The 26,416-nt window shown below is 43.2% G+C and overlaps 1 protein-coding gene across 2 annotated transcripts in view; it reads right to left on the reverse strand.

Annotated features, from left to right (window-relative positions):
- Positions 1–26,416, reverse strand: part of Tmem132d (transmembrane protein 132D) — a 643,700-nt gene that overhangs the window by 183,633 nt on the left and 433,651 nt on the right. For both annotated transcript variants that reach the window (XM_021163504.1, XM_029476942.1), the window contains exon 4: positions 11,384–11,567. In XM_021163504.1, the coding sequence (XP_021019163.1) occupies positions 11,384–11,567 (184 nt within the window). The remainder of the gene's footprint in view (positions 1–11,383; positions 11,568–26,416) is intronic.

Raw genomic sequence — 26,416 nt, forward strand, 5'->3', positions numbered from 1 at the left:
CTGAACTCATTTTTACAGAGCATTTTCTTACTATTTTAATTTTGTTTTTAATCATGAGAGTGTAGGTGTCATGTGTCAGAATGTATACACACAGGTACTTACAGAGGCCAGAGGTGTTGGATCATCTGGGGCTGGAGTTATAGATGGTTGTGAGTCACATGATATGGGGGCTGAATACTGGACTTGGGTCCTCTTTGAGAGCAGCAAGTGCTCTTAACTGCCGAGCCCTCTTTCTAGATTCCCCAGTAAACATTTATGCAAGAAATAAAACAGGTTTAACTTAATTACTCTGAAATTAGAACCATAGCGAGAACTATGCCACAATCCACTGATGCACATACTTAAAAATCAATATATGATTTTAACTGAATTATAAAACAAATAACTTATAGGTAAATTGCACCTATCTGAATACCTACATTAGGGGCAGAAATTATTTCATAACTGTGCCTTTAGAGCTCTGCACTGTGATGCAATGTGAATAGCAGGAGATGACTGGATATTTGGGTGGGAGTCACAAACACCACAGCTGATATTACTGCTTAATTGAAAGAGTTGGCTGGGAGTACTTGACAGTCTTGACAGGGCTCACAGCCATGGTGATAAGTGGTGGTCACCACCATAAGGCCTTCTTTCTGTTCTTTCTTTCTTTTGTCAACTTGACACACGTTAGGGTCATTTGGGAAGAGGTAACCACAATGGATAAAATGTTTCCTTCAAGTGGCCTATGGTATGGGTTAAGTCTAGTGGAGCCATTTTCATGTTTGATGATTGATGCGAGAGGGTCCAGCCCACTGCGGGTGGTGTCATCCCTGAGCAAGTGATCCTATAAGAAAGCAAATTGAGCAAAGCATGGAAAGCAAGCTTACATAAACATAAACAATGTTCCTTCACGGCCTCTCCATCAGCTCCCACCTTGGCTTCCCTCACTGATGGACCATGTATAAGCCAAATGAACCCTTTCCTTCCCACATTGCATTTTGTTACGATGTTTAACTCAGAAACAGAAAACAAGCTACAGTACTTACCAAGACCTTCCATCTGATAAGATGCTAGTGAGCAACAAGACTTTCTGGTACAAGTCCAGAGGTGTAGCACAGAGCAGGAAGACCAACACTAGACTCACCATGGAGAAGGAACTAACTGCCTCACCTTCGCATCCCCTAATCCAAAACTTCAGAGATACCCTGTCTAATATGGTAGCAACAGACACAACCATTCATATTTACATTAATCTTTAAAAGTTCATTGTTCAGTTCCATCCTTTTAGCATTCAGCACTTGATGTCACCAGACATTGCTGTGGCTACCATATTGAATGGCTAAAGCTTCTAAATACTGATATCATTATATAAAAAAAAAATCATTACGTTTTTACCATCCAGCCCAGACTCACAGATGATCTTTACATTAAGTATCTTGTCCCTTCTCTAAGCAAGATCCAGAATCTCTACATAGGAAACGCATCCTGAGCCATTCCATGTGACATCAGCATTACCACCATCATCATCATCCTTGCCTGAGCTGCCATGCTTGTATGGACAAAGTAGTATTTCTATTTCAACCAGTGACCTCTCCTCTCCAAATTATATTCTCACCATGGCCTTCAGAGTGATAATTCCAAAAAGATCCTTAGTATCTGGCAGATGGTTTAGTGGGCAAGAGTGCTTGCTGTGCAGGAAGAAGGACCGCAGGTTGGATCCCCAGGGCCCACATAAAAAGCCAGGTGTGGCTGTGGATCTCCATAACCTCAACATCGATCCTGAGGTCCCGAAAGCATGACGGTCATCTAGTCTTGGGGAAATAGTGAGGTGGTGGCTCAATTAAGGACTGTCTCAAAGTCATAAGGTGGAAAGAGAGAGGAAGACACTGGTGCACACCCGCACACACATATACATGCATCACACACACACACACACATACAAACACACACACACACACACATACACACACATACACACATACAAACACACACTACAATACATAAACAATAGACTATAAATCAGATCAGATTCAAGCATCCAGAACCAGAAACCCCACTCCATGCACCAAAGCTGGTAAGGATCTATATCCCCCATCAATTCTTGCCAGCTCTGACATCAAATCCTGGCACTGTCTCCCCTGTTCACCATCTCAGCTACATCAGACTTATGCCATTCAAAACACTCCAACTGGCCATTGTTGGGCCATGGTTTCTACTTTTCCTTCTTCATGGGCATCTAGGACTCTTCGTGTCCTTGTGCAGATATCACCTGGGCAGGTGCCCAAATCACTTGGCTCTTCTCCTCCACAGTATACTGCTGAGTTTCCTCTGCAGTATGTGTTGGTTCTGAAAACACCTTGCTCAAGTATTCTTGACTGATTTACCACCGGATTCTGCTGTGTGGAATGAGTGTTCTATACCTTTAAGGCCAACACCAAATGTCTGGCACTCAGTGGGGACTCTGTATATTTCCCCTGAGTGGCGTGAGCTATTGTGGTGTCTATGAAATGAATCACATCATGAGCAGTTGTTCGCATGTGGTTATACAACAACAATCAGGGCTGTAATAACGGCACGGCAGCCAGCAGTAGCAATAGCCCTCCTGCATTCATTTAGCATGATGCACCCACAAAGGCACTGTGGTTCAGAAACCACCTTACTTCTAGTCACCTCTGGAGAGGGCGTTCGTTAAGGAAGGAGCACTGGAGGCAGCACAGGGCAATGATAAGAAAGCTGTGACTCTGAGCATAACAACAAAAAAAATTCATCTTCAAATGGCTTCTCAGTTTCCTGTTGTATGTGTGCTTCTCTGAATTTGCATTTCCGGAGATCACTTTGAACAGTGCACTTATCAACACCCCCTTGAACAAATCAACATCCTCCCTTTTTACAGATCAACATCCCCTCTGCTGCAACCAACATCTTCCCCTTTTCCAAACCAGCACCCCTTATACTGATCAATACCCACCCTGCATCTATGAATCATCTCTGCTTGTGCTGGTCTGCATGCCCTCTAAACTGAACAACATCCTCTTGCATACATCAACATTTTCCCCTGGCATTTAGCATCACTTCTCCCTGTACCCATCAAGACCTTTTTCTGTGTACCAACCAACATCTCCTTGTACTGACTGATACCCCACATCTATCAACACTCTTCGCTTGTCCTGATTAACATCCTCCTCTCACTAACCAACAGCCCTTTCTTACACTGAGCTACACCTTCCCCTCTGTTCTCACTATGGGTGAAGCATAGTGGGCTGGTCGTGAGCCCAGACTCTGGACTCTATCCATCTAGGATCTATCTTGGCTTTGTGCCTTCACTGTGTATCTTAAGGGCAGAGTTGCAGGCTCTATAGAGTCTGCATTTCCCCTAGAGGGGCAAGGGGCAAGTGTTGTTTTGTGCAAGAAGGTCTTGGTCAATGCACTAGGGTGTTGACCAGCAAAAGAGGAGGTCAATGATAAGATGCAGGGGTGGGTATTGATCAGTGCTAAGGGGTATTGATTCATACAAGGGGAAGATGTTGGTCATAGCAGGGAGAATGTTGATCTGTATAAAAGGAGGGTGTTTATTAGTTCAAGGGGGGTGTTGATAAATATTCCCCTTTCCATGTGGGAAATGTGAGGAAGAACAGCCCAAAGCTCTGAGCCATGGTGGAAATCCCACAAGTTAAAAGTATGTTCCAGAGAATGCAAGGTCTCACCTAGTACCCAAGCAGCAGTTAAGTGCTGGCTCTAATTATCCAGTCCTGTTTGGGGAACAGCGGTCCTGCAGCAAACATAAAAAGAAAGAAGGTGCCTCAGAGCAACCAGTTTCCTTGAGGGCCACGGCGGCATCTTAATTTGCACTTGGTGGCAGAAGAATGAAAATGAACGTGGCAGCGTGCTCTGCCTGGTGACTGGATTTTCAAATAGTCTGAGCGAAACAGCGGAGGGGCGCTGGCGTGTTAATTAACAAGCTGACATGGGGAAAGAATAACCACAGAAAGTCAAACAGAAAGAGCCCAGAAGCTGCTTTTATGCCCTGAATGAAAAGAATTCTCATTATTGGAGCCAGGGGGGAGGGGCAGAGGGGGAAACTTCCTTCTATAATCTAGGGCTCTTCCCCAAGTACTGATCTCAGCAGGGCATTGCTATGGCTTGCTACCTAGGCTAATTTTGGAACTCCTGAGAGATGGTGACTGAGCTCCAAATGATGACTGTGTTTGGTCTACAGACCGTATGTACAAGATGGGCCATGGGACTTGCATTACACAAGTCTTTTGAGTATCTATGTGGGTGGGCATTATGTTTCTATGGGGTATAGAAATGAGAGAAGACCCTGGACTGAAGGTCATGGGAGTCCTGGGAGGAAAGAGCCAGAAAGAGGGATGGCCTAGCCCAGTGGTTCTCAGCCTTCCAAATGCTGTGACCCTTTAATACAGTTCCTCATGTGGTGGTGACCCCCAACCATAACGTTCTTTTCATTACTACTTCATAGCTATAATTTTGCTAATGTTATGATTCATATTGTAAATACCTGTGCTTTCTGATGGTCTTAGGGAACTGTTTAGAAAGCATTGTTTAACCCCCAAAGGGGTCATGACTCAGAGGTTGAGAACTACTGTCCTAGATAGTCACTTCCTGCGGATTCTGGTGGGAAAGAGAGGGTCAATTGATTTAACATTTGCTTCACTTAAGGACAGAAATGTAGGAGGCTTAGTGAAATGTTTAAAAAACCATTTCCTGAAAAGTTTCTAAGTTAAAATTTCATGGTCCAGAAAGTGTGAGGTTTTGTTCATTTGCTCCATAGATGGGAATGTTGGAGTGTGCTAAGGACACACGTGTTAGAGACGATGGTGACATTCTCATAACCTAAGAATCATCCATACAAGGAAAACCAGCCTTGACATTCTGGAGGCTGGAGGGACAGCTCAGCAGTTAAGAGCACTGGCTGCTCTTCTAGAGGACCAAGATTCAGTTCCCAGCACCCACGTGTAGGTTCATAACCCTCTGTTCCAAGGGATCAGATGCCCTCTGATGGCCTCTGTGGTTACTATGCCCGTGTATATACACACACACACACACACACACACACACACACACACACACGCACACACATACATAGACATATACTCATACATGTTATTACATATACTATATAAATATATTATATTAAATATTAACATAATATATAAAATGGTATATGTAAATATATTAGAGATATATCATTAATATAATACTATGTAAATATATTATACATTAGATACTATACATATTTACTTATACAAATATTTATATATTATAAATATATAGATGTAACAATATATAAAATATTTATAAGATAGATAGATATAGTCTACCTATATACCTTTATATAGCATTTATTCTTCAGTCAAGTTCATGTGTAGTCTGGTTGGACAGAGGTCCTTGGTGCCTACTTATGGCTTTGTGGAACTCACTGCCCCCACTCTTTCATCCTTCTGATGAGAAAAAGGCATTAAGATATAATATACAGTGTACCAGAAGCCATGCACCACCCTGGAACTATGTGGAGGAGCCTCCCAGCAATTCCAAGAAATGCAAACAGTGCATTTAGGCAAGTTTTTAAGAGAGAGAATTAATGGACAGAGGACCAGGAAGCTCCATCAAAGCAATGCTTAGGCCCTCCTAAAGCATCCCAGGTTCTCCTGCTGCTGACTACAGAATCCGACCAGCAGAAGCCAGGCTCACTTGCCGTCCTTCAATCTTAAGAAAATTTCAGCATCCACCAAGAGTCTCTTGAGTGTAAATATCAAGAAAGACCCTTGCAATGAGGTGGCCTAGTAGGTGGCATGACAGGTGGCCTGGCAGGTGGCATGGTAGGTGGCATGACAGGTAGCATATCAGGTGGCCTGGCAGGTGGCATGGCAGGTGGCATGATAGGTAGTATGGTAGGTGGCATGACAGGTGGCATAGCAGGTGGCATGACAGGTGGCATAGCAGGTGGCATGGCAGGTGGATGGCAGGTGGCATGGCAGGCGGGCTGTGAAACAAGGACATATTTGGGGAAGTCAGAACCTGTTGCCAAGCTGCACTTCACAAATGGAGGGTGCCTGTCCCTCTTGATTCCTTGCTCTAAAACTCCATAAAGTCCACAAACTCTGAAACACCCCTTTTCCCTGGACCTTCAAGGCTGCCAGTCATATCTGTATCTTCATGTTACTACAACTACCATGAGGCACCAGCACAGCAAACTTAGAGCCCTCTTCTGATTATTGTCAAGGTGATGGACTACCTGTTCTGACTTATCTCTGGGTTGAGTTATATCTCAAGCCTCAGGTCAAAAATGCTCAACATTAAAACTTCAGAGGTGGAACTCAGACAGAAGTGAAACAGGAACCCAGTTAGGAAATAGATGCTGGATAACCGTTCTTCCCAAATTATCCTCGTACCAAGCTGAGAGCATCACCCACAATGGCATCCCTCAAAATGGCCTCTCCCAAATGAGTGGAAATGAGAGTGCGTTGAATTTTGAAGAGCACTTATCAATGAGTTTTTAAGGACGCTCTGCCATGGCCCCTCCAGCACGGAAATGCAGGCCTGAAATGTGTCTCTGTTGCTGAAGCCTGGAACAAGCTCAGATTTACTTTAATCTGAAGCTCAGAAGGCAACAATGAGAAGTCGCCACCACCCTGGAGCTGTGTGTCACAGAGGGGCCTCCCAACTCTCCTGAGAAACGTAAACAGCACGCCTCATGCCAGACCCTGCTGTGTGGTCACCAAACACTTAACAGAAAGACGTGTGTTTAGCGAGCTTTTCTCTAAGAATTTCCCTCCTGACTGAGGAAGGCACACTTCACCTTCAATCCACAAAGCATGATGTTTTTGAACACTAGACTCACAGAAATTCATGATCAGATTAAGAGAGCACAAAAGCTTTCAAAGCCCTGGACATGTGGGAGACTTTGTTTCAGCTTAAAGATTTCCTGAAGGTGCAATTACAGAGCCACTTAGAGGCAGGGGTGTGACCTTTGTCCTACATGGATCTCTGGGCAGGGGTGTGACCTTTGCCCTATATAGACTCTAAGCTTTCATGCTGTCACAGTAGCACCTGCATTCAGCACCATCTTGTTTTATGTTTTGTTTGTTTGTTTGTTTGTTTTTCCCTCTCTTCCTCTGGATGTGCTGTGTTGGGCATTGTGTTATTCATGGGCTTTATAAGAACAAATAAAGCAGGTGTGTATTTTCCTCTTAGAATTCATCAGGAGAAGATGAAAGATTTCAATTATGGAGAAGATCGATAGAGTTGGCTACATTAAAAATTAAACAAGGGCTAGGAGCATAGCTCAGCTTTAGAGCCCCTGCCTAGAATCCCCCAGGGAGGGGCTGGGGGCGTGGCTCAGTGGTAGAGCCCTGCCTAGAATCCCCCAGGGAGGGGCTGGGGGCGTGGCTCAGTGGTAGAGCCCCTGCCTAGAATCCCCCAGGGAGGGGCTGGGGGTGTGGCTCAGTGGTAGAGCCCCTGCCTAGAATCCCCCAGGGAGGGGCTGGAGTGTGGCTCAGACACTGAGTACTTGCTTAGCAGATATAAGACCAAGGGTTCCATCCCAGGATATATATACAAAATCCTCTGCACCACCCCCTAATGTGTGAAATTAGGAGGCAAAGAGCAAATTGGGGAAGAATCCATGTGACACATCAACCAAAATATGGATAGACTAATACACAGCAGGAGAAAAAGGAATTGTACTCAGGGTCTGTTAAACTAAAATGTAGGAATAGCTAATGCCAGCAAGCCCTATACTTTAAAATGTGATTTCCCCACTTTGTACAACTATTTAGCTTTAGAAAAAAATAAGAAGTTGAATTTTCTGTAGGACAATAAAATGGGCAAAGGACAAATATTTAATTATGAAATAAAAAATGTTACCCAAGTAGGACACATTAAGGAAACACTGAGATAAGATGTTTGCTTAATAAATTGTCTATTTTTAAAGAAATTAATATTCTCTGTTGGCAAAGTTACAGGGAAATGGGTATCTTTACACACAGCAGGTAGAATTGTAAATTAGTTAAAACTTCCCGAAGGCAATTCTACAGACATTACAAAAATGTATTACAAAATTACATATCCTCTGACTCACATCCTTGAATTAAAATTTATTTCTAAAAGTTTACCTCAAGGGATCGATGAGAGATACGTGCAAAGATTTCTATATCAAGACGCAGGCCATTATATATTTTATAAGAGAAAACATCTTTGTAGTGTTGTAGAGTTATGTTAGGGATTTTTTTCAACACATAGTTTATTGCTTTCTTCCACTCCTATTTCTAGTGCAGAATAATGTCTGAGCACCTATTAGGAGTATGTATCTCAGCTGTCTGCTTTTCCTCCACTGGGATATTTCACCTGCGTGATCAGATAAGGGGCAGCCTTAGGCATTCCTTATACCTTTCAGTGTTATGTCCCCCTGCCCAGGCAGACATCTTCTGGGAAGGAACTTCACACTCCTTAGCTTCCCTTGTCACATAGGCAAGTTCTTGACTTAGAAGATGGATACAACGTGTTATACTCAGTAAAGGTCACACCTGACCCTGTCCCTCAGTCTTTTGGATGCAAGGTAGACATGATTTTTACAGAATTAAGACAGTTGAGACCCTGGTGGGTGTTGGGAACTGAACTCCATGTCTCTGTAGGAGTGCTATGCACTGCTAATGGCTGAACAATCCCTCCAGCTCCAACATGATTGTTATTAATTTGGGGTCACAGGGATAAATAATATGTTCATGCACAGTCAGCCTCTGAATGGAATACCCAAGCCATTGAGCTACTAGACAAGCTGGGTACACAAAGAGAGTAAATAGAGCAGACCCCAAGTCCAGAAGACTAGTGTGACAAGGTCTTTTGTAGAACAGAGAACAGACCCTACCCTTCCCCTTGCCCCACAATTATTTTTATAAATGTAGCCAAAACATTTCTGAAGAAACAAGTAAGCCTATGCAACTCCCCATGGACCTCCAAGCAGTGGTTTCTTACAGCATCAGACTCCAACTCTTCTAGCTCCATTCTGGCATGCACAGCTCTAACTTCAAACCCTCATCCTGGTCCAGAGATCTGTTTCCCCACCAGATAGCCATCAGTGAACATACCAATTAGCAGATGTGAAGCCATTTCATAGTGGTAACACTCCCCAAGTAAAGTATTATTTTATCAACTAACAAATGTGGACAGCAAAATGCCCCAGCTATGAGACAGTGGGGAGTCAGAGCTCAGAACTCCCTCCTCCCTCCTCCTCCCTCTTGGACCCAGAGATGGCCTCTTAGAGAGACTGCTGGGGACTCACCATCAGAGCCACAGTATTTGAATCTATTTAATGTAATCTAGTTAGTTCAAGGATCAATGCTGGCTGCCTGCAGCCTGGCTTTTCAGATTGAGAAGTACAGGGCGGTGAACAAGCCCTTTCCTTAAGAACTTACAGCCTTGCTGTGGAATGCCCTTTGAATCTTGCTGTCAGTAACAAAATAATCATAATAGTAGCTAGTGCTTATTATATGTCTGTAAGAGGCTGAAGTTCCTGTATGGACCCATGAGTTATTATTATTATTTTTTTATTTATTTAGCTTGAGTTTTGTTGGGCTAGAGATTAAAACCAGTTCTGGCACATGCCAGGCAAGCACTCTGCCATGAGCTCCAGCCTCAGGACCAGTGATTGTTTTATTCTCACAACTAGCTACTGGCTGCGACTTTCATCTACCCTCCAAAGAAGATGCACTTGAGGACCACATAACATGTGTCTGTATGATATACTGGTTAGTTCAGTTTAATTTAGTTTAATTTTTTTTTTTTTTGTCAACTCAATTCAAGATAGATCCTAAGAGAAGAGGGAATCTCTGCTGAGAAAATGCATACATCAGATTGGCCTGTGGGCATGTCTGAGTTTAAGTGGAAATTTCTGGTTTCTTTGGAGACTCACTTGTGTCATTTAATGTTTTTCTGGAAGCCGGAAGAGGATGTGTTGCTGAAGCAGACATGTGAGAGGATGCTTTGCTGTGGCAGACATGTGAGAGGATGTTTTGCTAGGGTAGACACTTGAGAAGGCATGTGATGTTTGGAAAGAGTATAAGTAGAACCCAATGGATGCTCTTGCATTGGTTTGCCTTGCTATGCTTCGCTGGTCTTCACTGATCTTTGCTTAGCATTACTTTGTAGAGAGTAACTCACCAAAGAACTTCTCATGGTATTACGGCTGATTCTTGCAGCTTCTATGGACCCATGCCAATTTGGCAGAGCTTCACAGCTCCTTCTGGATTGAGCCACTGCTATAGATTCATGTTTGGTGTTTGCCAACCAAACTGGACTGCCACTACTGATTCGTGTTTGATGTTCTAGACTGGACTGCTGATATCCTGACAACAAAGATTGGAATTGTTCCCAAAGAATGACTTCTAAACAGGTCCACATCCTCTTTGTCCTGTTAACCATCTTTCTCCCCTACCTTTGGACAGTGGGCTAAAAGGGAGGTTGAAGTGTTTAAGAACAGTTATTAAAGTATGTTGTGAAAAATCTTAGCCTATATCTGAGAGGCATCTTCTTGATTAATGACTGATATGGGAGAGTATAGGCCATCATGGGTGGGGCCATCCCTGGGCAGGTGGTCCTGAATAATATAAGAAAGCAGGCTGAGCAAGCCATAAGGAGCAAGTGAGTAAGCAGTGTCTCTCCATGGTCTCTGTTTCAGTTCCTGCCTTGAATTTCTGCCCTGAATCCCTAAGTGATTGATTGTAAGCTGTAATGAAAATAAACCCATTTCTCCCCAAGTTGTCTTTGGTTCTGGTGTTCATTACAACAGAAGAAAGAAACCTAGGACACAAGGCTTATAAATGAGGACAAGAATTGAGTTCTGTTTTCCTGCATTCTAGGCAGGTGACTAATGCCAGTGGAGAACCAGCAGACCCTCAGCGCCAAGATGAATGTGTCCCTGAGCCCTGTTCTTCTCTTGTGGAGAGAAGGACTCTTTGCAGAGAATACTCCATCACCTTTCAAAACCTGTTCTCTTTGTTCCTTATGAAAGTGTCAAACCACCGAGATGTTAATGAATAGAAAGTCAAGCCTTCCTTGAATCTCAGTATGAGCACATAAAAACTTAAACCAAGCCTTCTGCACCACTAAACATGTTTGAAAACCTTTATATTATACCGTGCATGTTCAATCCATCATCCATAATATTCATTTAAAGATAGGCTCATAAGTACTACCTGGACTACATTTTAAAAGTACAATTTAAAGAATATTACTCAGAACATATACAGGTAGCTATTGGCAATGGGCTTCACAGTCCCATTTTTGTCCCCATTTTGGTGCTTGCTGATTGACATCCTTGACCCCTAAGCTTGGATCACAGCACAGAGACTACCCATTCCCAGTTCCACAAATGCTTTCTTACCATGGCTAGTGGTATGACTCCGATCAAGTCCTTTTGGCTCACATAGATCTTGGACACTCCCAGGTCAGAGGTGATCTCTCCTGGGTATTCAACCTGCCACGTGACCAGCTGTGTGGTGGGTGGGTCACTGGGTGCTTCGACCTCGATATCAATCTTCATGACTTCATAGGAGGCATCAGCCACACTGTGAGGTAGAACGAGGGAAAACAGAGATGAGAAATTGAGGTGCAGAACTCACTTGTGTCAGAGTGGATTTTCAACAGCACCTGTGCTTATATGTCCCAAGTCTTGGGCAATTTAAGGACTGACCACCATCCACAAGCTTAGCAGCCCTTGCAAGGACTCTGACATCATCATTTAAGGGTAGCTCCCTCTTATGAGCTATTCAGCTTCCCTAGGACAATGGCGACATTCTCCAAACACTCTCTAACCCATGTTCCACCAAGAACTGCTCTTTCCTGATTTCCAGAAACATCTACACTGGCTATGTTGGCCTCATTTCAAAGCCACAGCCCATCTAGTCAGATGCACAGAATTTTAAGGATGCTGTGGCCTTATATTTCACAGATGGTAAGGCACCATTGCAGGGATACAGAAGATACGCAAGGATGTGGGCTTAGGGGTCAGCCCACTGCTGATAAACATGAAGAATTCATCAGGCAACACCTGGCTACAGGCGTGGTTTTGACAAATGCTAGTTGCTAGACATCTAGACATCTCAGTGCTCATAGGCATGCTCTGGAAATGGATCCCAGGTAGATGACCAGAACTGTTTTATCAGCCCTTAGCTCCTCTCATTAACTGGCTAGTTCTGTCTCTTCAGAGTTTCTTTTCACTACAATGTCTGCTCTTCTGTGTGACAAGTGAGAAAGAAAATGGTTTCGTGTCAGCCTTTCTTGAGGATGAAATGAAAGAAGTGGAGGTGAGAACTTGGATGGGTTGGCTAAGAGGGGCTCTTAAGGCATTGTTAGTGAGCAGATATGTCTCTAGCGACCCAAGTTTTACATCTTCACAGAAGTGTCTTTGAACAATGTCATCTATTATTATCTGTTGTGCCTTTTCATAGAGGACAGGCTTATGGAAACATGTCGATTACACCATCCAACACTCAATCTCTCTCACAGGAAAAGCTCAGGGAAAGCTGCTGAGAACAAACAAGGTTAACATGGCTAATTAGAGATCATGAGATTGGATGGACAGAAGCCAAGATAAAAGTCACCAACACAGAGACAAGAGGAAGAGACACAGAGAACAGACCAAGGAAGGAAGAAGGCACCCCCACCACACACAGACACACAGACACAGACACACACACACACACACACACACACACACACACACACACACACACCTTGCATGCCAAAGTGCTATTGCTGGCCCGGGTCCTGTTCAGAGTCAATTCAAGAACACTGGATACCAGCTCTCACTAGAGCCTGGCAGTTTAGATGCTGGAAACCCAAATCAGAAGCTGAATTCAAGGTCCCAGTGGGGGATGGGCAAAGCCCAGTAGACTAAGTCATCTGAAACAGAGAGATCTGAAGTGTACAGCCTGCTCTCACCACTGCCTGGATAGGAAAGGGATGAGGATTGGTGGAAGTATAAGTTGAACTCAGTGTAGGGTCCTGATGGGCAGGGTAGATGCTTACCAGTGTACACAGAGGTGACATCAGCAGAGGGGTGATTCAGTTTCCTTAAAATACCCTCCACTATGCCTAACACTCATCCCCATCACTAGTGAAGTCTTAGTAGAGCATGGGAGTTTGTGGTGGATGCTGTAGCATGGGATGTACTACAGTTAATCTGATAGACTGAAAAGGGCAAACACAGTAAACCTTCACATGTCCTCTGAGCCTCAGGTACAGAGAGCCCTGCACTGCCTGCATCCCCGCCAAAGCAGCAGAGATGGGTTGTAATTTACAACCTGAGGAAATCAGAGAGATAATTCTGACTTAATTTGAATGCCTGACACCAGCAGTCTTGCCCTGTGAGCAGCAGAAGGCACATCTCCCAAGCAGAAAGAAGTACAGATGGAGGGTACACTATCTTCTGTCATGTTTTATTTCTTTGTAGACAGGGCCCTACTGTGCAGCCCTGGCCAGACTGGAACTCTTTATGTAGAACAGCCTGGACTCAAACCATGCCATTGCCTTCTAAATATTGAGAATGAAGGTATGTGCCACCAAGCTTCACGATTTTACTATCCATTTTAATTTTTTACTGTTTTTAATTTTATTTTTGTTTATATACTTATATTTTGGGTTACATTTTTTTGTGGGTGTGGTGTGGTGCAAGTTGTGTTTGTATGTATATGTATGAGTGTGTGGGTATAAGTATGTGCATTTATATGTGTGTTTGAGTGAGTGTGAGTATGAGCATGTATGTGTGTATGGGGGTGTGTATGTATGTGTGTGGTGTGAGTGTGTATCTCTCTCTGTGTGGTGTGTATATGTGTGTACCACCACATACGTGTGGGTGTCAGAGGAAGCCCAGGGATTGGCTCTTTCCTTCCATTACATAAGCCTTAAGGCCAGGACTCAGCTTTTAAGGGTTGGCAGTTATTACTTTATCCACTGAGCCCTCTCTCCAGTTCTTATTATTTTAATTCAAATTAAATTTTTAGTATCTTTATTAAGCTTACAAAGTTTCCACTTCTGCCTTTTGGTTTGTTATCATGTTTTAACTTGTGCCTCACCAGAAAAGTCTGTGATGTTTCCTTTTCTTCCTCTCCATCCTATAGAGAATAGTCCTCTACTGATCATCATGTACCTGATCTCTCCCGCTCTCCCTCTCCCTCTCTCCCTTCTTCCTCTCTCTCCTACCTTTCTCCCTCTCCACCTCTCTCTTTCTCTCTGTTTTTTTTGAGGCAGGGCTTCTCTGTATATAGCCCTTGCTATCCAGAACTCACTCTGTAGACCAGGCTGGCCTCACACTCAGAGACTCGCCTGCCTCTGCCTCCCAAGTGCTGGGATTAAAGGCACACACCCTCTTCTCTCATCCTGAGTATAACTCAGTTTTCCCTCATACCCATTCCTTTCTTACTTCACTACTTAAATATTGAGATCATTATCTCTAAAAAAAATACTTTAAACTAAGAGGTTTTGTTTTTGTTTTTGCAACAGGAACTCTGGTGATACTGTATGTGAACCTTCTAAAGCAGTGGTTATCAACCTGTGGGTTGAGACCCTATTGGCAAACCTCTGTCTCTGAAAAATACTTCCATCATGATTCATAAGAGAAGCAAAATTACACTTATGAAGTAGCAATGAAAATAACTTTATGGATGGAGGTCACCACAACATGAGGAACTGTGTTAAAGCATCAGGAAGGATGAGGACCACTGTGAGGATACAGGTGGAGGTCGCAGCATCTTCCCATGCTGCTATTATTACTCGGACCTATGTGGGTGCAGTTTACTTAATCTCCAGCCAACATCCACACAAAGTCATGGAAACCCATCAGGAGACTCATAAAAGAAAATAAGAAGAAACAGGGCAGTGGCTCAGTGGCAGAGCCCTCACCTAGAAAGGGAAAGGCCCTGGGTTCAGTCCCCGGCATTGGAAAAAAATTAAAATAAAATAAAACAAAGAAAAAAATGCAACTAATTAAATGACTCATCCCAATAACTGAGTAGAACATTCAAAGCAAACAGAAGCCAGGAGCCAGCAAATCACAACTGTTTCTCACAAGCTGACGGTCTCAACACCAGAAAGCAAAGATAAGAAAATAGTTGATATTCCAGAAAAAAAAAAAAAGATTCCAGAGTCTTGGTTTAAAACAAATTAAGGACCAACAGAAGACTCCAATGAGCAGTGGAATGAAGTAAGGACATCCAGTCAGGAGCCAGAGAAGAGTGTGACCACGGTGGAAAAAGGCTCGGTACCTTGGAGTGTGGATTTGAACACACAGAGGAACAAGTCACATAAATCATAGGAAGCAGGATGTAAATTGACACACTGTGATAGAGTAAGAAAATCTGGTAAATCAACCAATAAGACTAAATTACAAGATCAATGGAAAGTATTATAAACAGACAAGCTTGGCCAGAAGAATGGAGGATTTCAGAAGTGGTAACCAAGGCAGAGACAGTGCATAGAAACGTATATATGAAAAAAAAATGAACACAAATGATAAAATTGTGCAAGAACTCTTAGATATCATTCAAGAGTCCAAACTGAGATTGTCTGTGGTAGAGAAAGCCTCTGGGATTTAGATAGACAATGAATTTGATGAAATTACAGCAGAGAGTTCTCCAGACTTTGAGGAAGAGGTGGATAGAGAAACACAGGAGACATTTGGAAGACAAATAGATCTGATGAGATAACCCCTTCTATAACATGACACATCATAGTCAATATAAAAACAAAACAAAACAGAAAGTAAAAGGCAAACAACACAAAAAGCTGTAGTGGACAAATCCCAACTCACATACAAAGACAGAGATGTCAGAATACACCAGATGTTTCATCAGCAGCCCTAAAAGCCAGGAAAGCATGAACCAATATATTTCAATTGCTAGAAAAAAAAATCACACTTAATTAAGTTGCTAGTCCAGAAATGTCTTGTAAAGCTGAGGGAGAAATATGAACATTTCAAGACAAGCAGAAATTGGAAAAAAATGATGTCAATCAAAGAGGTACTGCAGACAATGAGTAGAGGAATACTATAGACACAGGAAGAAGACAGTTTCCTCACGAGAACACAGGAAATACTAACACCCCATGAGAGAACAGATGGGATAAAGAGGAGCTGGTAAGGTATCAATCAATACAACCCATTAAACTCCAAAGTGAGGGAAGAAAGGAATACCAACAATCCAGCCTTTCCCATACGTTTCTTTGTTATTGATAGGTTATTTCTCTGCTGCTGAAATGAGCCAATTTGAATAAGACAAGATTATATTAAAGGTAGGTTTATTGGGAAGCTGCTCTCTGGTGGGTGAGTTCATTGGACCCAAAGATTGAGGCCAGGGAATTCTCCATGGGGGTGGTGGGCACAGTGGGAGCACAAAAAGAGAAAGGTAAGTACTGAGGGATGCTAGGAGAACCTGGAGGCCAGGTCTGCTTTGGTATGTAAAATATGTACCTCAGTCCCTTGTCTCTGTAGGAAACCAAACAGTTACTGATATAAAACACCATCTAAAAGCAATGTAAAATGTTATTTGTCTTCACAGATAACAGTCCATCACAGAGAGAAATCAGGACAGGAATCTGGGAGCAGGGATAGAAGCAGAGGCCATGGAGGAATGAATGCTGCTTACTGGCTTGCTCCCCATAGCTGTCTCAGCCAGCTTTCTTATATAGCCTAGGACCACCAGCCCAGGGATGTACTACCCTGAGTGGGATGCTCCCTCCTACATCAATCAACAAAATGCCCTTACAGACTTGCCCATGGGCCAATCTGATGGAGGCAATTCCTCAATTGCGGTTTCTTCTTCTCTGGTGTGTCAAGTTGACAACTGAAGCAATGTCATAGACCTTCAAAGCATACTACTGTGTGAGCCACAACAGAAAGCGAGTGAGAGCGAAAGATACTTTGAAATTAACTTTGCCTTTAGGGTCCTCTTCCAACTCTCTGCATCCTGTGATGTGTCAGTAAATCAAAGCAAAGGCATGAAAACTAGAGCATTATCTGTGAATGCTTTGCCATGAGTGGCATTGGAAAAGATCAAACACCATAGACAGAATGACCCTTGGGTGGGAGCAAGATTAATAGCTAAGAACTCAGGATGCTAAGTCTTCCAGTTCCCTTTCTGTTGTCCCCCCGGAACACTCTGAACAAGATTTAACTTGGGAAGTGTCTTAGGGTTCTACTGCTGCAACAAAGCACCATGGCAAAAAAGCAAGTTAGTGGAGGAAAGGGTTTATTTGGCTTACGCTTCCACATTGCTGTCCATCAACAAGGGAAGTCGGGACAGGAACTCACATAGGGCATGAACCTGGAGGCAGGAGCTGATGCAGAGGTCATGGAGGGGTGCTGGTTACTGGCTTGCTTCCTATGACTTGCTCAACCTGCTTTCTTATAGAACTCAGGACGACCAACCCAGAGATAGCACCTGTCATCACCGAAGGCTGGGCCCTCCTCCACTGATAACTAATTGAGAATATACCTTACAGCTGGATCTCATGGAAGATTTTCCTCAAATGAGGCTCCTTCCTCTCTGGCGACTCTAGCTTATGTCAAGTTTGAGACAGGAAGCCATCCAGTACAGGGAAGGAAGGGTCAATTAAGGTTACAATTCAAGGTCAAGGTCTATGATTGAGGGAAGCTCATGGCGAGAACTTAAACAGGAATCCAAGCAGAGACCACAGAGAAATGCTTGTTGCTGGCTTACTCTCAGCCACTATGCTCGCTAGCATTAGTATACAGTTCAGGACCATTTGCTTAAGGGGGGTGCCTCCATAGAGAACAGCCATTCCACATCAATAATCAATCAAGAGAGTTTCTCACAGTCATGGCCAAACCCCATCAGAGCAAAACTATTCCTCAGTTTAATGTCCCCTCCTCCCAGGTGTGTGGAGCTGACAATTTAATCAGAACACCAGTCATCACATCCTAATAATGCCTGTATTTGTTTTTCCTGTTTTATGGATTAGAAAACACTCTATTACATTATGGCCAGAAGCACTCTTGTGATCCAGCTTTTACTCTGCAGCCACCCACATGGGCAACTGGCTTCCATGGTGTGTGTGTGTGTGAGCGCTGCGGTAACATGGCAGAGTGGGTGGGGGAAGACAGAGAGTGAAATTTCACTCCCAACATAGGCTCCTCCAGATGGTCCTCTAAAGTATAAAGTGATGAACTTTTAGAAAACAAAAATCAAGCCAGAGGTGGAGGGGAGGGGAGGGGAGGGGAGGAGGGGTGGGGGTTGGGGGCTGGTCTAGGACATGAGCTGTTCTTTCCTTAGGAAAACCCTTTGAGATGAATTCCCAGGACACCCCATTTCCAAACACTTTCCACAAGGTCAACTGAATGCCAGACAGGATTAGAAATGGTGGCTCATGGGACTTCACAGACTGCCCCAACCCTTTAGCTGTCCACACTCCCCCATATACAGCCTTACTCACCACCCCATGCCTCAACCCTGGACTCTAATTGCTTTAACTTCTAATGATCTGTGGCTGACTTTTCTTGGCTAGTTCCTGTTCCAGTTTGATTGTGTTTGAACAATTGCTCTTTAGAAGGGGGCATTGCCTAGAGAGGCTATGGAAGCTTTGGAGGTGAGGGACTCACCTTTGTGTTTTAGATGTGAACAGTAGCCATGCTTTCCCCTTCCATGATGGATTGAGACAGTGAGCCATGATACACCCAGGAATGAGAAAAGTTACTAGTCTAATTCTTTTGGAGTTTTTAGACCCCACTGACATATAAGTACAAAGACCTGAAAGTGTGTGAGGGGTTAGTCATTCAGAACTCACCATTTAGCAGAGTCTGAAGTTGAATGACTTAGTCCTTGCCTCTAGAGGAGTCAAAGTGGTAAGGCTCATAATCTAGTGCCCCAATGTGGCCTCTCCTGGCAGCTACACTTTATGGGACGGGCTACAGTCTTGGGCTGGGTCTTTTCTCTGAAGACCTCAATGGGTGTCATAAACAATTTCTTCTGGAATTCAGATACTAATAAATCTTCATTTTATTGTCCCTTCTATGGAAAATGAAGGAATTTTCAAAATAAAGAGATAACTCTCCTAGGTTTTTGTCAACTTGACACAAGCTGGGGTCATCGAGGAAGAAAGAACCTCAGTTGAGAAAATGTCCATGGCAGATTGGCCTGTGGACAAGCCAGTGGTATATTTTCTTGATAGATGACTTATTTAAGTAGGCATAGCCTACTGTGGGTGGCACCATCCCCTGTGCACATGTAATAAATCAGGCTGCGTGAGCCATGGGGAGCAAGTCAGTAAGAAGCGCTTCTCCATGGCCTCTGCTTCAGTTCCTGGTCCCAGATTCCTGCCCTGTCTTTCCTCAGTGATTGGCTGTGATCAGAGATGTAGGCTAATGAAAACACTTTCCTCTCTAGATTGCTTTTAGGCCATGTTTTATGACAGCAATAGAAAACAAACTGGGACAGAAACCAAAGGCAATTAATGAATATTCTGCCCAAACAGCAGCATGGAACTGGTGAAAGTACAGAGAGCCTTGCTCCAGGCTCAGCTCCACTTTAGAAGGACTCTCCATGGCAGTGTGGTCCTTGCATGTAGTGGCATTTGGGAAATTTGCATGTGACACAGACAGGAGAGACCAGATGTCTCCCCACATGGGAAGGACCACTGTCCTCCTTTCTTGTCTCTCCTCTCATGTCCTCATTCTCAAGATTAAAATGGGGACATTACTCAAGCAAATTGTTTCTCCTCAGACATTATCAAGCTATTAAAGTTTTCCATCACTGGTCCTTTTTTTTCTGGCTTCTTCATTACCATTTTCAGTACAAGACCTTTTATGAGGAAGTAAAATACACACAACCCTTTTAATGTATAGACTTTGTAATGAGATTTTTTTTTTTTTGGTCACTATAAATTTGTCTTCTCATCTTCTCATGAATTCTCTGGTGACCAGAGTCATTCTGGGGAAGAAAAGGAGAGAGAGAATGAGAGAGAGAGAGAGAGAGAGAGAGAGAGAGAGAGAGAGAGAGAGAGAACTTGCTTTAGCCACAATGGGAAATGTTTCTCCAAGTCCCTTTCAGTCCATCACCAGTCAGTCAATCAGCAACTGACATATTATTTCTGGAATTCTCGTTGTTTGCTCATTGTTGTTCTGGATGATAGAGACTTAGACTCTAGAGTTATACATTGAAGGGTATGATCAGGTAGTGCCATTGTAGTAATTGGGATTGCACTAGTACCCAAACTCTATGTGGATGCAGCCTGTGCCAGTTCATGACTGGGCACTGTAGGAGTATTCATTAATATTACCTCCAGTCAGCGCATCCTCCACCATCCCAAAGGGCTCACCAAAGAAGCAGAACCCACAGGCATTTAGCCTGTGTGGAAAGAGGACATTGAGGAAAACGTTATCCCATCAAGCAGAGGCCCACAGCTCTAAGAGTGGAAGAAGAGCTGAAGGGCTTGCTGGAAGAAGAGACTTTCAAGAACCTTACATTGTCAGGGAAGTTCAGGGCAGTCTTGAAGGGAACAGCAAGCTGGGGCTGAGGTCTCTATAAAGCATTGGTAGGGAGACTCTAGAGAGAGCACTCCAAAGAAAGAAGGCTGCATAGGCCAGGGCATGTGTGTGTGTGTGTGTGTGTGTGTGTGTGTGTGTGCAGAGAACAGGTTAGCATAGTGCAGTGGTAACTGTGGCAAGCTCTGTGGCATGGTTGGAAGCCTTAAGAATAATGGGACTGACAGGGTCAGGAGATGTGGCTGAGTGGTTGGTGGGAAGGGCTCTCGAGTCTTTAAAACCAACCCCCTGGCAGGCAGCTATGGCTGGCCAGTCACCTGCGAGTTAAAGCTTACTTATGCACCATTTTTGGAGCTAAAATTAAGCTCTAGGTTCTTAATTTTTGAAAAAAATATTAGACAGCACAGAGCATACATGGTCTACAAAGCTTGGTATACTGTTGTCTTATCCCTACAGATCAATTCATGATCTTTATCATGAGAAAAAAATGATGAATTAATAACCTTTAAAAATAATAAAATGTGATTTACTTCAATACATAGATACTCCTCTAAGGAGAATATGAGAATGTGAAGTAGTCAAGTACTTCTCACTGCTAATGAGAAAGTTTGTATATAAGAGTTGACTCAAGGCCATTCTGGTTGGAAACAACATGTAAATTGGAATAATAGAAGTTTGCATAGGTAGGCCCTATTATGAAAGGCTGCCATTGGGGTAAGAACTCAGGCACCAAGGTTATTTATTTATTTTTGGTACTAAAAAGTACAAAATGACCTCAGCTGAAATAGAGCAGTATGCTGAGCTGCAGTGGAAATGGGGTGGGGGGGAGGAAGGGGAAGAAGGAGTGGAGGGGGAAGAGGAATGGCAGAAGAAGAGGGGAGGAGGAGGGAAGGAGGAGGAGAGGAAGAGGGGAGGAGAATGAAGAGAAAGGGAGGAGGAGTGGAGAAGGAAGAGGAGGAGTGGGAAAGAAGAAGAGGAAGAGGATGAGGGGAGTGAGGGGAGAAGGAAAAAGAAGAGGATGGGAGAAGTGGGGGGGGAGGAAGAAGAAGAGGGGGAGGAGGAGGAGAAAGAGGAGGAAGAGGAGAGGCATTCAAAAGAATAGATAAATTATGGATTCCACAAAAATTTATGACAAAGTCAGCATGCTAAACAGAATGAGAGATCCTTTTTATGTGAGAGATCCTCACACATCTGTCCTCTCAAGCCCTGCCCTTGCATCTGGAGCATCAAACTCCAGTTTATCAGGATGGGCAAAGACACAGCCAGCCTTTATGCAGGACAGGGTCAAGTCTCTAGATGAGGTCTTACCTATATCACTTATCAATACACCAAATGACTGACAAATAGGGATAATGGCAGAGTTAAAAGGTAAAAATCAACATGAAGTTTGACATGTTGGATCCGTTTTGACCCAAGTCATCACCTCCAAGTATGAAGCAGAATTCCAGGGAGAAATGTGATGGAGATGTATGTGGCGGGATGCTGTCCTCTGGATAGGGCATGGTCCATGCCTTCTTGAAGCCTCTGTGATTTCTTGCAGGAGACCCACACAAGATTGGTGCCATTGACATTTGATTATGCAATGGAGGACTCATGTAGACCCACATACATAAGAAACTACATAAGCAGTGAGCTAGTCCTGACAGATGGGAGCTTTGATTTGCCACTGTGGCTGTCTGTAAGCTGACCATACTCCTGTGAGTAACTTCACACATGCTTCTGTGAGTAACCATTCCTCTTTGCTTTTGTAAGTAACCCCTCACTCATGTTCCAGTAAGTAAACCCCCACCCTTGCTCCTCTGAGTTATGCCAATTAAACTTCAGCCTGGCTTGAGTGTGGTCTTTTTTAAGGTGTGCTATCTGGGGTGTATAGATTTTTTTAATGTCTACCCAAGAAAACTTTACCCAGCAGCACAGCTACTCATTCAGGATGGTTCTAAAGGGAAGGAGTGCTCTCTTACAGAGAGCACCTCTCCCACAAAGTTCACATTGGTCTTTAAGAACAAGCCCGACATTCTAATTATAAGATCAGTGTATTTGAGATGAAATAACCTTACCTCTTAGGTTTTAAGTTTCATTTATTAAAAGGCAAATCCTTAATCTTACCCCATTTACTACTATTTTAATGATCTTTCTACTTCTGTTTTACCTGGATTGACTTACAGGATCTTTTATGGTGTACGTCACCTGTTATCCACAGTTCAAGAAGGCTTTTCCATGTTCCAAAGTGGGAGGGGGACAGTGAGAGTAGAGATGGGGATGGGAAATTGGCTGTTTATAAAAGGCAAAATTATATCTAAAAGCAGTGAGTGCCCTTGACATCTTTGGGGAGCCCCCTCCACTCCCAATGGGAAAGCATTTTCCACACTTGAGCTGGAATCGCTACAGCAGACAAACAGGGGGAGAAAATAACACTAAATCTTTCATCTCCACTTCGTGACATTTTCTTAAACATATTCGCTTGGAGATAGAGAGATATTTTATTTTTATACATCTCTTTTTGTTGCGAGTTTTTTTCCTTCCCCCAAAAAAGAAAGAAAGAAATCCAATCTGTATGCCACAGACACATTAGTATCCTTGCCAGGGCTACAGACTGTTCGAGATCACATCTCGTCTATATAAACAGGTATCTTGGATGCCCAGCATCTGTGATGAAACTTGAGCCCTTGGTGCGAGTTGGGTAAGAACTACTCAGAATACAGTGGAATTGGCAAGAAATGTCAGCAAGCTCATGACATGCGAGTTGTTCCTGAATCTCTGAATCATGATTCTGGGGGTTTGAAGAAGGGTATATGATGGGCTAACTTTGTGGGAAGACTCTGCCAGCCTTCTAGCAGGAGTTGATAAGTCTATGTGGTATAAGATTTCCCATCCCGAAATTGTAATTAGAACCATTTCTATTACCATGTCTGGTGACTCTGTACTTCTTAGACTTCACTCCAACATTTTTTTAAGTGAAGATAAACTATGGAGGATTTTTTATTTTACACTTCATTTAAGCAGAATGTCACCAGGCAGGTCAAAGGATGACAGATGTGAAGAGGGATTCAAGTGTCTTTGCAAGTATCTTGGGTGCTTGGAAGTGGGAAAGCCTCAGCATAGCTGTGGGATAGCCTCAGCAGGAAGTCAAGATCTCTCTCTCTCTCTCTCTCTCTCTCTCTCTCTCTCTCTCTCTCACACACACACACACACACACACACACTTGCGCACATGCACATACATACACAGATGCACACAACACACATACATACACATGTGTCACACACATGCACCCACACATACACATGCGCGCACACACACATGTGCATGGAACACACATGCATGTATGCCTACATCTGATAGCCAAAGTATACCTGATATTCAACGCAGGTATGCAATCTACAGTCTGAGTTCCACACTGAAATAAAAGACCCACAGACATTATTATTCTCTATTCACAATCTCTTTAAGCATGCCATAGAATTGAATTGCTGGACTAAAAAAGCTCTTATGTTCACATGAAAATTCAAAAGGGGGTTATTAATTGATAGTGATGACCAGTGCTAAATCTACTAATGGTTTTCTCAGCTCCCATCTGACATGACAAATGACAGAGCTCACAGGCTCTGATGTTTTATTATCCTGTAATAAAATTAACTCAAATACATATATAGGTAATTCCTTCTACAAAAAAAGGTTTCTGTCCCTTTAAATCTCCACGTGAGACTGTCACACCACCGCCCATGATCAATACATAATTGTGTTTCAGCCTTCTAGTGCCTAAGGTCCGAGGCTGAGGAATTAATTTGCTGGTTGAGGTTAATGGAATGTCAATTAATTTCTTGGTATAAATGTCAATACATTCAGTTAGGCTTTGTGATTTAAATATAATTAAAGATAAACTTCAAGTCAACGTCGCCTTTTCAGTTTTGGATTTGATGGGTGATTTGCTAAAATCTCATGAAGCCATAGGGATGGGGATTTGCCAGTTTGCTTTATCTCATCCTGCAAGTTATATGTGTTCATTTCTAGCAGCAGCAGAAGGAAGCAGGGATAAGTCCCTTTTGCTTCTCTATATCCTCACAGCCCATCTCTGACATCTGTAGCTTGTGTTGCTCATGGTGGTGGTTGATAGAATGGATTTTAGGATGAAATGTCCCCAGTATTGAATCCTGCTTATGGCACTAATGAGGATGTGCCAGAATTAACTCCTGTGTTCATTAGCTCTAATTATCAACTTTACACAACCTAGAATCACTGGAAAGATGACTCAAAGCGGAGCTGTCGACACTGGGTTGGCCTATGGAAATGTCTGTGGGGAATTGCCTTAATTAAGTTAACCAATGTGGGAAGACCCTGCCCACTATGGGCATCCCTATTCCCTAGGCTTGGGGTTCCTAATTGTATAAGAGTGGAGAAATGGAGCTGAGCACTAGTAAGCAAGCAAGTGAACATATGTGCATTACTTTCTGCTCTTGACTGTAGATGTGATCTGTTTAGCTTTTTGAAATTCATACCTTGACTTCCCCACAAGGATGGGCTGTAACCTGCAATTCTAAGCTGAAATAAACCCGTTATCTTTTAACTTGCTTTCTGTCGGGGCATTTTATTATAGCAATAGTAAGGGAAAGGAAACTAGAACTCTAAAGGACCCAGATTTGGACACACTACAGTGTCCCTTCATCACGACTGTTTTGAGTGGCCATCAGATCACAGGATATGATGTGCACAGGATACATTGAACTCTAGGTGGCATCATTCCATACTGCAGTACCTGCTTGAATTGCAATGGTAACATGCACAGCTGTAGGAGGCCATCCTGTCAATGACTAAATGAGATCACTGTGTCAAAGTTTTAGGGTTATATGTATATGAAGCTATAGCCAAGCCTTTGATGATAATAGCTTGCATCTGAAACCCAGTATTCAATGTGGCTTAAGCTCCATTTAGTGCCTGTGGGGGGCCAATGGAAGGCTAAAGACCACTTTCTCAGTGTGTGACTTTGAATTCCAACCTCTTTCCTGACTGTGGGTCACAGACAAGAACTGGAGATGCTACCTGTCATCTATGTTGGATTGTGGATGATGTCCGTGCTGTCAAATGAGCATGCTTGGAAAGGCCTCTGCTCTCAGGGAGACCACACTCTTAGGGACATCAGATTTCAAGCAAAACAGACCCAATGTAAATTCAACCTCCTCCCTGGAGTGGTCATCTCTCCGCTACTTCTCTCAATCAAGAATCAGAGAGGTGGTTGCATGATGGCTCCCCAAGGTGCCCATGTCCTTATTCACAGTCTGTTGCCTCGACCTTATATGGCAAAAGGGACTTTGCAGTAAAGTGAAGGCCTCAAGATGAGATTATCCTGGACCAATAGGTGTGACTCTAAATATAATCCTGGCTGTCATCATTAGGTAAAGCTAGGGGGAGGTTCTACATGTGGCCATGAAGGGCCAAGTGGGTCCTTTGAAACAGAACAAAGAGTCTAGCTAGTAAAAAAAAAATCATTCTAAACAATTTATTTAGCCAGGTCCTTGCCTGGTGGGTCATAGGAACTTCCTCAATGACCTAAATCCCAGTCCACATCTTCTGCTCAGGGCTGTGGTCCTGACATTTCTGCAGCAACAAACTTGGCAGCAATTTGCCACATTATGTAAAAGAGAAGATTAATCAACATCATATATGTTATGTTCAAGCTTATAATAACTCAATCAATTATTCAGCACAGCAATCAGTAAATATGGAACAGTTTACAAACAACCAGATCATAAAGTATTTTGGTTTAAGATGAACATATGGGGTCTTATACCACAGACAAATCTGGTGTTTTGGGAGACACCCCAGGAGGCCAACTGTACATTGGTAACACCAAAACAGTACGGAGGGGGGTGTCTTGTCTCTAGAGATGCTAGATTGGAGAACAGCTGCCTTTGAGCAGCACCAAAC

This window comes from Mus caroli, chromosome 5, assembly GCF_900094665.2.
Source record: "Mus caroli chromosome 5, CAROLI_EIJ_v1.1, whole genome shotgun sequence".
Lineage (NCBI taxonomy): Eukaryota > Metazoa > Chordata > Mammalia > Rodentia > Muridae > Mus > Mus caroli.